Genomic DNA, 12,790 nt, shown 5'->3' with positions numbered 1-12,790 from the left:
CTCTCATGGCTTTGCTTTGGACTTGAGCTTCGGGCTTGGACTTCTTCAAAAGTCCTCGTACCAATAGAGATATATTCCTTTACTCCCCAAAATGTTACATTTTTAGATTCTCACCCTAATTTTAAACTTAATTTATTCTCACCCTAATTTTAAACTTAATTTTCATTTAGTTTTTAAATTTTAGAATTCTATAATTAATTTTATTAGGGATAAAAACAAGCTCCAATCAATTAATTTAGTTATAACTAAGGTAAAAGAATTAATTAATAGAAAATTAACAAAAATTTCCAAACAAAAAGCATTTGTGTAAATTAAAATTTAAGTACATAAAATCTTAAAAAACAGGGACTAAATGAAAACTAAAATAAATAATCAAACACTGAAAATTTAACTTAATTATATTGATTAAAATATTTTGACCCCAAATAAAAATATAAAAGATGTAAGATATTTTAAAATTTAATATTAATCTCGAAATTCTCTCCAGAAAAGACGAAACTACGTAAGTTAAAGAAAGGGAATTAACTAATTGTCCTTCCAAAACTTCTGTTTTTTTGGGGAAAAAAGAATTAAAATGATGATTTCACGAAGAACGATGGATTTACTATTACTAACCTAGCAGAGAAGTTTAATTTAATGAAATGTATGTAAAAAGTGAAGCAAAAAATCTGTACAAATGGCGGATCCAATGCTTCCTTCCTTATTCAAACATTTAATTCATCGCCATTGGAAGAGGGGAAAATCCTTCCATTCGATCTGTTTCTACTCAACATTCGCTTCAAAGATGCTCCAAGCGACATCAATGGCGGATCAGTCGAAGAACTTGAAGAGGAAGAAGAAGAATGAAACTGACCGTTTTGCTCCTCGTTTCTCTGAATCTCACAATTAGTCCGCTCCTCCGTTACAATCTCTTCTCCGATTTCACTCTCGCCGCTCAACCCGCCAGATTCCACCGCCTCTGCAACTACTGGCGCTCTACAAACAGGACAATTCGCGTGAGAATTCAACCACATATCGATGCATTCAAGGTGAAATCCATGGTTACATATCGGCAACCGCCGTCCGATTTCTCGTTCCTCAAATTCACTGAGGCAAATCACGCACTCCATCACCGTTGCACACTTCTTCTCCTCCGATTCATAAACGAACAGAGGAATCGCAGAGATTACAGACGAGTCAAGACCTTTCGACTGAGCGAAGCCTAAATCGAACGGAATCGATTCGAAACGCGAGAGGCGAGGCGGTCCAAGGACGTAGGAGACAGTGACGGAACTCCGCTGAGCATGACGGTGGCGAGGCCGAGGGAAGAAACAATTGGCGTAGGCATGGAGGAGAAGGACAAAGAGGACGACGAGGAGAAGAGAAATGAGAGCGGCGAGAATGACGTTGCTGTTGTAGGAGAAAATGCTCTGAGTGAAATCAGAGAGTGAAGTGGAATTGAACGCCATTGATGGAGGTGAAAGGAGTAGAAAAGTTGCAGAGGAAGTGTTGCCGTTACCGGCCGAAGAAGAAGAAGCAGAGTTTATGGCGTTGCATTTGAAAACGAACATATATATATATATATATATATATATATATATAAATAAAATTAAAATGTTGAAAAATATTTATATATTTTCGGTGAAATAAAATATTGAAAAATGGGGCCTCCGTTTTTAGGATTAAATTGCGGGTAACGCAACATTTATGTAATGCCAAATTTTCTTAATTTTTAAAAAATTAAAAAATATATCTTTTATTTCAAAATTTATATATCTTTCATCATTCATATCTGATCTCAATTCACTCTACCTCAATTCCCATCAATTCCCATTTCAGATAGAACACGTGCTCGAATCGAACACACATTTTAAAATTAAAGAGATAAAAAAATAAAATAAAAAACTCCAAAAATATAATTTCCCCTAATTTATTTACATTGAAAGGAGAGTAATTTTATAAAGTGGACGCATTAAATGAATACATTTATGAATAGAATCCATATTTTACAATTATTAGATGAATAATTTATTCACTATTGCGTGTACGACTCACCTATCTCTCTCTTTATTTACACTAAGAGAATCCCTAAATTTGATGAATAATTAAATATAAATATAGGGAGAGAGAAGTGGCTGAAATGGAGGGCTCGTGAAGGCGACGGCAACCGGCGGCGGGTGGCGGCGGCGGTGGAAGGGAAAATCCCAAGACCTTATTGGCTTTAAATTTGGGTTTTTATTTATTTATTGTTTATTTATTCCAATATTTGTAATTAATTAATATTAATATTATTATTATTATTATCATCGGGGTGTATATTTAATAATTGAGTTTGACTCTAATTTCAATTAAGGACCTAAATATAATGTCTCAGACATTATATTACCAATAATTTGTTGGTTACTACCAAACAATAATACAATAAAAACACTGTCCTATCACAACCATTTTTCGGTGACATCCAAGCTAAATTAATAAAAATATATCTAAATTTTATATTTAATTTTTAAAATATTTATAAACTTATAAAAGTTTTAATTCTTCGTTTTTTATTTTAAAAGTATTATTTAACTTTTAACTAGGTTTCAAAAATAGCTTTCAATTTAAAAAAGTTTTGTTATACTTTTTAATTAAAAAAAGAAAGAAAAAAAAAATTAAGACGTTTGAAAAGTAGCATTAACACTCTCTAAATTTTATTTTAAAAAATATTCAAAATAGTTGTTATCCGGTTCTATTTACATCCTAATCTTCAAAATTTTTAATATTATATTTATTTTTTTTAATATATTTGAAATGTGATATTAAATGGTATTTTTAAACTTTTAATTTTTTTTTAAAGGTATTAGTTAAACTTTTAAAAACTTAATATTTTTTAAATAGTTTTAAAAGTCAAAAGGGTGTTTTTTAGAAAAAGAAAAAAAATAAAAGTTTCCATCCAAACTAACCGTTAAAGCATTTTTTAATTTTAAGGGTACTTTTAAAACTTAATTTTTTTTTTTAAATCCAATGATAGACGTAGTTCTAATAGCTTTTAAGTTTTGGTTTTCTTTCGTGCTTAGAGCATTCTATAATCTCGTCTCGTTCTTGAATTGTATATCTTCTGTTCTCAATATTCATGAATTTAGTTATTAAGAAAGGTTTAGACGTGTTGGAAAAAAATTGGTATATTAATATACATGATTGTTACTGTATTAGATAAATTATTTGGTGAGACTGTCACAATGTGACTGACAGTTTTTCACCGTTAAATATAATGAAAAAATATCTCAAATTTATATCCTGTGGCTAATAAGAAAATGAAAATTATCGAATCTACATCCAACTGTTATATGAGTCAGTCATGTCATATCACGACCTATACATGTATAAATATATATTGCAAAATTGAAATATTCAATGAAATTCAAAAAAGAAGAAATGAAGTATGAACTACGACTTACAAAGGACTATTTAGTGCACGTTAATAGCTCGGGATTGAGTTTAACATCGTAAATAAAAATAAATAACTAATAACTTTATTATCCATAAACTAAAAGAAAAATTAATAATAAATTGAAGAGAGAATTAAATAATTTTGAAGGTTTAGAAATTAATTATTATTATTATTATTATTGATATTTGCTAATATTGCTTAGTGGACACTAAGGGATTCAATCCAACTCTTAATGGGCCGAGTTCTATTTGCTATTTTCGGCCCAGTTAGATTTAGGGTTTTGTATATAATTACTGCATCGTCGCAAATCGCTGGTTGATTCTCCGGTGTCCAACCTTCTTCCTTCAGCCGTTCGTTTGCATTTGGAGACGAGCCATTATTCACTGAGAGCAGTCGGACTTTTTTCGCCGCGTCGCCATGAGAGCTAAGGTAATTGATTTTAAGATCTATCAATGGATTCAACTTGTTTTGAACTTTTACATATTTTTCGAGATGCTTTATGGGATCTGATGTTTTCTATTTCGTTTTCTGGGCAGTGGAAGAAGAAGAGAATGAGGAGGTTGAAGAGAAAGCGCCGAAAGATGAGGCAGAGATCGAAGTAGTGGCCATTGTCTGAGGGATGGTTTCGACCTAGGGTTTTGGTTACTGTTTAGTTTTCTTTACGTTATCTTTAGTTTTTTATTTTATTGTTTGACCGTTTTGAATTGTTTTTAATTGCTATGTGATCGATACATTTAGTTGTTTTAATCGAGAACTGGATTTCCAGCTTTATAGTTTTTATCAATCGAGTTTTATAAGCTTTCTTGTGTTCTTCTGCGATAATAGGTTTATTATTTAGCTTTTGGCTGCTAGATTAGGATTCTTTGACATATATTATCTGTGTCTATTCTCTTTAAACATGAGCCGTTGCCAAACTTCTGAAGGTGTTTCAATTTGGAATTATTGGTGAATGAATTATGTAGCTGATAAAAAAGTTTCCAGGACTTCTAGATTCGATTACATTCCTTATAGATTCATTATTGCATTGCAATGCATTTTTGATCAAAACTAACCATTTGATTGTTTGGAGGAAGTTTTCCATAGCTCAATAAACCAGAATGTAGGAATTTAGGACGGTAAAAGGATTTAGGATATTTGTCCAAAGCTCAATGAACCAAAATGTAGGAATTTAGGATACCTGGATTCGTGGGGGAGTGGATACCAAAAAGGATCATCTGTTGAATATTTGACTCCTATTTTTGATAGAATCAATTGTTTGGTTCCTTGGGGTCAATTTAATCACTTTCTTTTGATAGCTAAGATTATTTAGGCTGTTATGCTATTTTCCTTAAACTGTGGTAGGAGTAGTAGTTAAGAAAAAAGGTTTGGTCTTCTACCTTTGGCTAGTCTCAGTCCATAGTGATAGGCTCTGCACCTGAGCCTCGTTAGACTTAGCGGAAGTGTAAGGTGCAAGTCAAGAGAATAGAAGAAGAGATTCGGTCTGTCCCTTGGCCTTTCCCATGTATAGTGTTTACTTGAATAAGTTGCAATAAGCATAGGATTGATTGTGTATAGAACTTCCCATTCAATCATTCATATTACATCCCTTTTCTGAATGGGTCTGCTGCAATGTTGATTCTTACAAGTGCTGTTAACTATAACTTATCACCAAAGAACCCTATTTTCTTTGATTAAGCTGCAGCCCAACTTGCTTCATTCCTTCGAAAGCCACTATAGCCTCCGAATCAAAACCTCCTGCATACTGAAAAGATACCGAGTGTTATTGTTGAGTATCATAAAATGTGATTAGATAGTATGTCTTTGTAGCTTACCTGGTGCACCCTGTAAGCAAAGCGAACCCCTTGAAGAAAAAGGTTTTCTGTTTGTGGGGTTTCGTTCAATTGTATCTCTTTTGTTATTCTCCTCATGCATTCCTTCACTAGCCTCAATGAGCTCAGCTTCATCTGCAACCAATTGTGTTTTACAGTTTTTCATTTTTATGTTCTCTAGTCTAGAAGGTGCAACATTGTGTGTGGTTACTTCCACAATGGTATGATATTGTCCACTTTGAGCCTAAGCTTATGATTTTGCTTTTGGTTTTACCCAAAATGCCTATACACCATAGAGCTTCCCTTGAGGCCTATGGAGTCCTCGAGCGACCTACCCTTAATCAAAGCTTGACTCCTATTGAGCATTCGAACAAAGTATACCTTTTGTTCTTTCACTTTGTCACTTTTGATTACACTTTCGAGGCTCACAACTTTTTTGTGTTGGACATTTGAGGATTCTATTGACATGACAAAATGAAGGGCATGCCTCGGATACTTGGTTAGAAACCATGAATCTTCATAATGGTATGATATTGTCTACATTGAGCATAAGTTTTTATGATTTTGCTTTTAGTTTATCTAAAAGGCCTCGTACCAACGAAGATAGTGTTTCTTAGTTATAAACCCATGACCAATCTTTTAGAGACTCCTCTCCTAACCATAATTAAGAGACTCCTCTCCTAACCATAATGTTCTAAATGAACGGAAGTGGTGTTCATGGTTTTTCGTTTAGAGCTAGCTTTGATTAAGAGTTAACCTGGGCTGGCAAGCCAGAGTCCAGCATCCACTGGCAAGGGATTTGAAACTTGTTGTACTTCTTACAGTTGAACTCCCTCGTCCTCTCCACATTGCTCACGCTCTGCTCCAACCTGCACAGTTCCAAGCATTTCTCTAGTTCATCAGTCACTTTCCAACTCTGCTTCACCTTATTAGAAACATGAAATACAACAGATTGTACATGCTCGCCTGTCTTGCAAGGCCTGAGCCCTCTTCAACATTGCATTCGTCTCCTCCTTTGGATTCTCTCTAAACGAACACACTTCAGCTTCCAAGCTCTTCAGATCCTTATAGCTGAATGCCGCCTCCCGCAGTGCGTCTGCCTTCCCCTCCGGCCACCGTGGGAAGTGCTTGAGCACCGCCCTCTCGTCCACGAGCGATCCCAGCTCCCCGTCTAGCCACTTCACGAACCTCTCCACCTCCGCTATGTCTCTTGGCGCTGCCGCCTCCACTTCTCTGATCAGCCGGTTCACAAACTCCCCATGTGTCTCCACCTCCGATTTTATCTGTGCCCATGCTTTCATTCACTTGCCTTTTTCGTCTCTCATCCACAAAACTTTCCATGTTCTTACAATTATATCTCTAATTTAACGATATAAACTTGCTACAAATTAAAATTGGGTACGGGTATTTTTACTTATTAAATACAAACATAGTTATTAGCTATGTGATGTGATTATTTCCTAATTAAAAATTTCAAAGCCAATAAAATAGTACATGATTTTATTATAATTTTTAATTTGATTAATTCTTAATTCTACTTTAAATTAATTAAAATTGGACAAAATTCTAAAAAGCCTATATACGTACCGCTGAGAGATAGGCTGATCGGTTTTCGATTTCACCGATCATGTTTTTGGTGAACGCCACCGCCGGAAATCCTCCGTTTGCGGCCTTATTTTCCTTCTGGGCATCCCTTTTCGTCACTAAACGGTACAGCTCCAACACTTCCGGGACTCGCCGCACTGCCTTTGATCCCCCGAGCAGCTTCGTCGGAAGTGGCGGCGGCGGTGGAGGAGCCGGGGTCGGTGCCGCCGCCGCCATTCTCTGATTCTCTTTCACAACAGCCCAATTACTCTGTTTCTGCGTTCTGGTAGTCTCCCATTTGTCAGTCGCCGGCGGACTCTGCGGTGACGAGTCAGTTCCGGCGACGANTTTCTGCGTTCTGGTAGTCTCCCATTTGTCAGTCGCCGGCGGATTCTGCGGTGACGAGTCAGTTCCGGCGACGGCGACATCCATGGAATTGTGAAATTTCTTCCAAAGAATGGATTTTCTGTCATTATTATGAGCTTTCAGAGACTGAATGTGGGATTTGAATCGAGCCAATTCTTGTTTGAGTTCTTGATTTTCTTTCTCAAGAAAATTCGATTTTTGCAGTGAAATTTCCAATTCCCTTTTCAATGCGTCGATCTCCATGGCCAATTCTTCATCTTCTTCCATTGGCATTCTCCTCTGATTTTGTGCTCTTTCTTAGAAATGGGCTGAAGGAGAAGCCAACCAACCAACAATAATTTGCTTCCCCTTTTGGCTTCATTTATATTTCAATCTCTTCTTCTTGCTTAAAATCAAAGAATGGTATATAATATTTGCTTCATTTCCCAAAGTTCCTGTGACAATTAACATATTCCATTGAATGCCCTTTTCTAAATTATTTTTCACTAACTGAACCGTGGGAAAACGAGGGTGTTTTTGACATTTCACATTCCTTTTCTTTTGTTTTAATTAGGAATTAATGGTTTAAAAAGAAAAAAAAAAAGGAACTCTGTAATTGAAGTTTGAATGCATGGGGCATTGTTGTAGGTGACTAGTTCCCTGCCCTCTCTGGCATGAGAATAATAGTGATGCTTGTCTTTAACAACACATGTTAGGTTAGGTGCAACATTTATAACATTTTTAGCTCAACACCACTACTCAACTTCATACCCTAATCTTTGTACGGTCGAGACTTTTTTGACGAACTAGAACCTTTCTTTTAATTGTATTCATATGACCTAATAATTTGACCGACTCGAACTATTCAATCAAAACCATAACAGTTAGGTTGGGTTAGTTTTTTTTCTTCCGTTTGTAACCGACTCGAACTATCCAAACCATAAGAATATTCAACATTTGTAACCGATGTTAGTGATGTATTATAACCTGTAAATACTTGATATTTTAACTTTATGAGATTTTAGTTATTAATGTAATAGACTTTTTAAAATATATATTTTTCTTAAAAAATAGCAAGTTAGGATGGCGCACACACTCAATGCAAAGAACAGGAGAGAGAAAATGCAAGGAGAATATTGACTAAAAGATTTGTATTGATGACTAAAAGTTAAAAGAAAATACATTTTCCGGCTCTCCCTATTCAGCGTATTATGTATAGCTATACCTATCTAAGTGACTCCATAACCTAACATTTGGACAACCCAACCAAAGATAGAGGATTAAATTGAGTTATAAATTTTATTTAGGTGGTTCAGATCACTAACCCAATCAACTCGAGATTTCGAGTTAATCTAAAAGATTTTTCTAACCTAACTCAACCCGGGTACAGTGCTATTTTTGTCTTAAAAAAGAACAATAAACTTCCTTGTCTTGTCTTCATTACAGTTTCTTTTGGGGACACAAGAGTCAAAAAGAGAATAGACTTTGGTCGGTTGTAGAGGTCATTTCTTAGGTACTTAATGTGGGTATGAAATTGCATTTTTTTCTAGCTTTATTAATTCTTAAGCAAACGAGAAAATTAAGAAAATTAAGAAAATTAAGAGAACAATGTTTGAATGTCATTGTGTGATTGTTGACAGTGAAATTTTAATGTAAAAGAAAATGATTTCGGATAATTACATATCACCAAAAATAATTGAATTCTTTCACCCATAAACTTATATAATTACACAACGTTATGATATGTAACGATTCGGCTTTCCAAAACTCTAGTTTTCAATGATTGTTAATGGTCTCCAAAACTCTAGTTCTCAATGACTCTTAATGGTCGTGACGATCATGACCCTCGTATGCTCTTGCCTTTACTTGAATAACATTTTAAGAAATATAATCTGGTTTGACCCGAAATAGAACGTTCTACGATCGATATATCTCTGAAGGAGGTAGATGTGCGAACATTATTATAGATAGGTTGCATTGCTTTATTGTAGGCCACATGGGTACGAACTAGGCCATTTTTTGGGGTATTGGTTTGATTTCCCCATCAATTAGGGAAAGCTCATAATCATTAAATGTTGAAGGTTATAAAGTATGAATAATCAAACCAAGAAAATTCACAATATTTCTAGGTGGATGGTGGGACATTTAATCCCATTTTCACCGTGTCTCAATAATCTCGATTGTCAAACAGTCATCCATATTCATTCTAGGGATAGACTAAAGGTCTCCCGACACTGAACTTCTTCTTGTTTACCTAATCCTCCCTCATCGTTCTTGCTCATACGTGTCATAGATATGTCCTCACTTAACGCATGCTCTTCTACAAGTGGTTCGAGGATATAAAGATGGAACCCTGTTTTTGCATTAAGACTGAGTAGTAGGGTATCCATGCATGCATGGAACATTTGAAGACAAATAAGAGGCATCACTTATCGTCGAGAATCGATATGTTAGATCATCGTTACGAATACGAGAATTTTAGTTCATCGTTACGAATAGTACAAAAACTTANATGTTAGATCATCGTTACGAATACGAGAATTTTAGTTCATCGTCACGAATAGTACAAAACTTCAAATTTGACTTATGTTCTAAACCCTTATTTCATTAGAGCTTGATCATTAGCTATAGCTTTGTCTACTGAGGATTTGGAGGGCGACTATTGGCAGAACAAACCCTTGAGCCCCACTCAAGCAGCTCCTTGCTCGTATCATCTTTATGAACAATCACTTCAATAAAACACAATGAATCACTCTTGTCTCCTGTCGCCTTCTTGATCGCCTCAATCAGCTCCTCCTCAGTACGCACCTAAAGAAAAAACATGAACAACATAAAATGAATCAAAATGTCTTCTTCACGACAAAAATGCTTCAAATCAGCTCAACCTTTGTCGTCCAACATTTCCCTTCACCGTTGTGGATTGCGTCTACGAGGGCCGTGTAGTTCCAATTCTTGATTACGTTGTACGGTCCGTCGTGGATCTCGACTTCAATTGTGTAACCTCCGTTATTGATTAAGAAGATTATAGTTTTTTGCTCACACCTAATCATCGTTGATATATCCTGTGCTGTTACCTGTGATCGTTTCATTTTAGTTTCTATACTTGTATAGTTTATTGGGAAGATGATGTAGTTATAAAACCTGAAAGCTTCCATCCCCGATGCATGCAATTACACGCTTACTCGGCACAGATTGAGCGTATCCCAATGTCGCGCCAACCGACCATCCGATCGAACCATATTGCATTTGAAATTCATACCTAAATAATCCACATTTTACATGGCCTCTTACACTATACAAGGTTTGAATTAGCCAATTAGGGTTAGTTTACTTACCCACAACCATTTGGGAGCTTGAGTTTCTGGCAGTTGAACCATGAGTCTCCGGTCTCGGAGATCACCGCCGTGTCGGCCGACAGCATCTTTTGAATATGTTGGAACATAATATTGACTCTAAGAGGCTCATTAGGTTTGCATTTTGGCGGCTGGCCATCAGTGACAAAGATCCGGCGGTAATTCTCGTACGCTGTTGTGTTCTTCTTCACTTTCTTTGCAAGTTCTTTAAGAAAATCCTTCATTAAAACACACCCAAATGTCGGGCCGTTAGCGATCTTGACACGGTCGGGCTCAACAATGATTGCTTTCTCCTTCTTCAAAAGAAGGGAGTAACCAACGGAGCTGTAGTCGTTGAAAATGGGGCCGGCGAAGAGATATGCGTCGGCCGATTCGACGATCTCCCCGCAGAAGGCAGTGCTGACAGCTCCCCAGTAAGTTCCGATGAAGTGAGGGTGGTGCTCCGGCACCAGGCCTTTCGCCGATGGCATTACAGCAAGTACATAGCCAGAGGCGTCGGCGAGCTCTACTAACGCGTCGGTGGCCTTCGCCACTCGGAGCTTCGGTCCACCGACCATCACTGGCTTTACTGCCTTGTTGAGGAAGGCTGCCGTGGCCTCGACCGCGGCTTCGAGCCCCATCTTGTTGCTTAACCTGGGAGATATAGAAAATGGAATGGGGTCTCTAGTGAAAGTTGGGTGAGGGATGCCGGGTAAGTTGCAGCTGATACTGATGTAGACAGGCTTGCTTTCAGCTAGGGCTGTAGAAATGGCTTTGTCAATTTGAGCATGAGCTTCTTCCATGTTGTTAATCACAGCCTATAATCATAATCATCGATAACAAATGTCATGAGTTATAAGTAAGGAATATAAAGTTAGAATTAAACAAAATGTTTAGAATTATAAAGTTAGGATCAAACAACTCAAAATCATGAGTTATAAGTAAGGAATATATCTACGTTGGTAATGAGACCTTTTAGGAAGCTCAAACCAAAGTCAGGAGAGCTTACGCCCGGGACAATATCATACCATGGTACCAGGTAGGGCGCCGTGACTCCGAACAAAGAAATTGTGAGCCTAAAAATAACTCGTTTTGAATAAAGGGTGTACTTTATTCAAAGACTAAAGTAGTCGAGTCTTGATTAAGGAGAGACTGTTCGAAGGCTCCATAGGCCTCAAGGGGAGACTTAATAGGTATACTATGTTCAAGTGGAAAATTGTTGGGAGGGAGTCCCTCGAATGTGTAGTCAAAAGTGACTCAATGATATACTTTGTACCTTTGTTCGAGGACTCCAAAGAAAGAGCCAAAGGCTCGTTTAAGGGGAGGCTATGGACAATATCATAACATCAAAATCTACCTGAAAACATGTCACGGTTTGAAAGCATCGGAGTTCTTGACTGAAATCAAACAATCCAATAGTATGATGAAGAATCCTATTAGTTCCAAAATCGTTGGTATTTGGGCCACCAACAATACAAATCACAGGAAGATTCTCACTATAAGCACCAGCAATGGCGTTCAAAACGCTTAGCCCTCCAACGGTGAATGTGACAACACAAGCACCAACACCACGGCTCCTCGCATACCCATCGGCTGCATACCCAGCATTGAGCTCATTGCAACAGCCAATGTTGGTGAGCCCTGGCTCAGCAATGAGATGGTCGAGAAGGGTCAGGTTGAAGTCACCGGGGACGGTGAATACATCGCTGACCCCTATTTGGACCAGGCGGCGTGCAAGGTGGCGGCCCAGGGTGGCATCTGGGGATACTGCGTCGTTGGTGGCAGACTTGCCGGAATCAAGATCTCCGGTGGCGGTGGCGGTGGCCATAACTGGTGTTGATATGGGGGAGAGAAGGATGGATCTATGAGAGGAAAGTGAAGGGGTTTGATATATATAAGGCCATTTTGGAGGGGAATTAGTGGCTATGGTTGCTCCCATAAGACCCTTTCTTTTTTCCATATTTATTGGGAATTGCTTTGGATCAAGTACTTTTTTGCATTTTATTATATATATTTTTTAATATAAAACATCTTAATAAATTTAACAATATTTTATAAATAAAAAAATATAATATAATGTTCCTGCACATAGACTTCTGACTTTCTTTTTCAAAATATATATATGAATGGAGAATATAATTTGTAAGATTACACGTTCGTTGGAGAAGGGAACCAATTCTTTACCCGTGTGTGAAAATGTTTTCCTAAATAGATTCATTTTAAAACCTTGAGAGAAAACTCGAAAGGAAAAGCTGAAAGAAGACAATTTCTACTAGCGATGGACTTGGGCTGTTACAAATGGGTCATAT

General features: G+C 36.9%; 3 protein-coding genes and 1 long non-coding RNA gene across 5 annotated transcripts; 1 reads left to right on the top strand and 3 right to left on the bottom strand.

Annotated features, from left to right (window-relative positions):
* Positions 1–687: 687 nt before the first annotated feature.
* On the bottom strand, positions 688–1,524 carry LOC111787439 (RING-H2 finger protein ATL63-like). The gene has a single exon (XM_023667398.1). The coding sequence runs from the start codon at positions 1,446–1,448 to the stop codon at positions 705–707; it is 744 nt and encodes a 247-aa protein (XP_023523166.1). The 5' UTR covers positions 1,449–1,524; the 3' UTR covers positions 688–704.
* A 2,184-nt stretch (positions 1,525–3,708) lies between these two features.
* Positions 3,709–4,209, top strand: LOC111787462. The gene is made up of 2 exons (XR_002813983.1): positions 3,709–3,841; positions 3,949–4,209. It is a non-coding gene; the product is annotated as an uncharacterized LOC111787462 (long non-coding RNA).
* Positions 4,210–4,939: 730 nt separating this feature from the next.
* LOC111787220 (protein CHUP1, chloroplastic) lies at positions 4,940–7,518 on the bottom strand. 2 transcript variants are annotated; one of them, XM_023667304.1, is made up of 6 exons: positions 7,215–7,518; positions 6,808–7,139; positions 6,187–6,503; positions 5,978–6,089; positions 5,224–5,355; positions 4,940–5,153 (listed from the first exon to the last, which is right to left on the bottom strand). In XM_023667304.1, exons 1-6 carry the CDS (start codon positions 7,441–7,443, stop codon positions 5,070–5,072), a joined length of 1,206 nt encoding a protein of 401 aa, XP_023523072.1. In that variant the 5' UTR covers positions 7,444–7,518; the 3' UTR covers positions 4,940–5,069. The 2 variants fall into 2 exon arrangements, with proteins under 2 accessions (XP_023523072.1, XP_023523080.1); XM_023667312.1 differs by having other exon boundaries at positions 6,808–7,150; positions 7,226–7,518.
* Positions 7,519–9,685: 2,167 nt separating this feature from the next.
* On the bottom strand, positions 9,686–12,309 carry LOC111788461 (pyruvate decarboxylase 2-like). The gene is made up of 5 exons (XM_023668794.1): positions 11,839–12,309; positions 10,485–11,299; positions 10,291–10,408; positions 10,035–10,223; positions 9,686–9,957 (listed from the first exon to the last, which is right to left on the bottom strand). The coding sequence occupies exons 1-5, from the start codon at positions 12,307–12,309 to the stop codon at positions 9,787–9,789; spliced, it is 1,764 nt and encodes a 587-aa protein (XP_023524562.1). The 3' UTR covers positions 9,686–9,786.
* Between the last annotated feature and the right edge of the window lie 481 nt (positions 12,310–12,790).

This window comes from Cucurbita pepo, chromosome LG02 (genome assembly GCF_002806865.2).
Source record: "Cucurbita pepo subsp. pepo cultivar mu-cu-16 chromosome LG02, ASM280686v2, whole genome shotgun sequence".
NCBI lineage: Eukaryota > Viridiplantae > Streptophyta > Magnoliopsida > Cucurbitales > Cucurbitaceae > Cucurbita > Cucurbita pepo.
This window is presented reverse-complemented; position numbering and strand designations above follow the sequence as displayed.

Coding starts and splice junctions, on each gene's coding strand:
- LOC111787439 (XM_023667398.1), bottom strand. CDS start 1,448: ATGGCGTTCAATTCCACTTCACTCTCTGATTTCACTCAGAGCATTTTC.
- LOC111787220 (XM_023667304.1), bottom strand. CDS start 7,443: ATGCCAATGGAAGAAGATGAAGAATTGGCCATGGAGATCGACGCATTG. Junction 7,140..7,214: donor GGATGTCGCCGTCGCCGGAA/CTGACTCGTCAC, acceptor TCGTCGCCGGAA/CTGACTCGTCACCGCAGAGT. Junction 5,356..5,977: donor ACTCTGGCTTGCCAGCCCAG/GTTAACTCTTAA, acceptor AATTGGTTGCAG/ATGAAGCTGAGCTCATTGAG.
- LOC111788461 (XM_023668794.1), bottom strand. CDS start 12,309: ATGGCCACCGCCACCGCCACCGGAGATCTTGATTCCGGCAAGTCTGCC. Junction 11,300..11,838: donor AAACCGTGACATGTTTTCAG/GTAGATTTTGAT, acceptor TTATGATTATAG/GCTGTGATTAACAACATGGA. Junction 10,224..10,290: donor TCGGGGATGGAAGCTTTCAG/GTTTTATAACTA, acceptor AAACGATCACAG/GTAACAGCACAGGATATATC.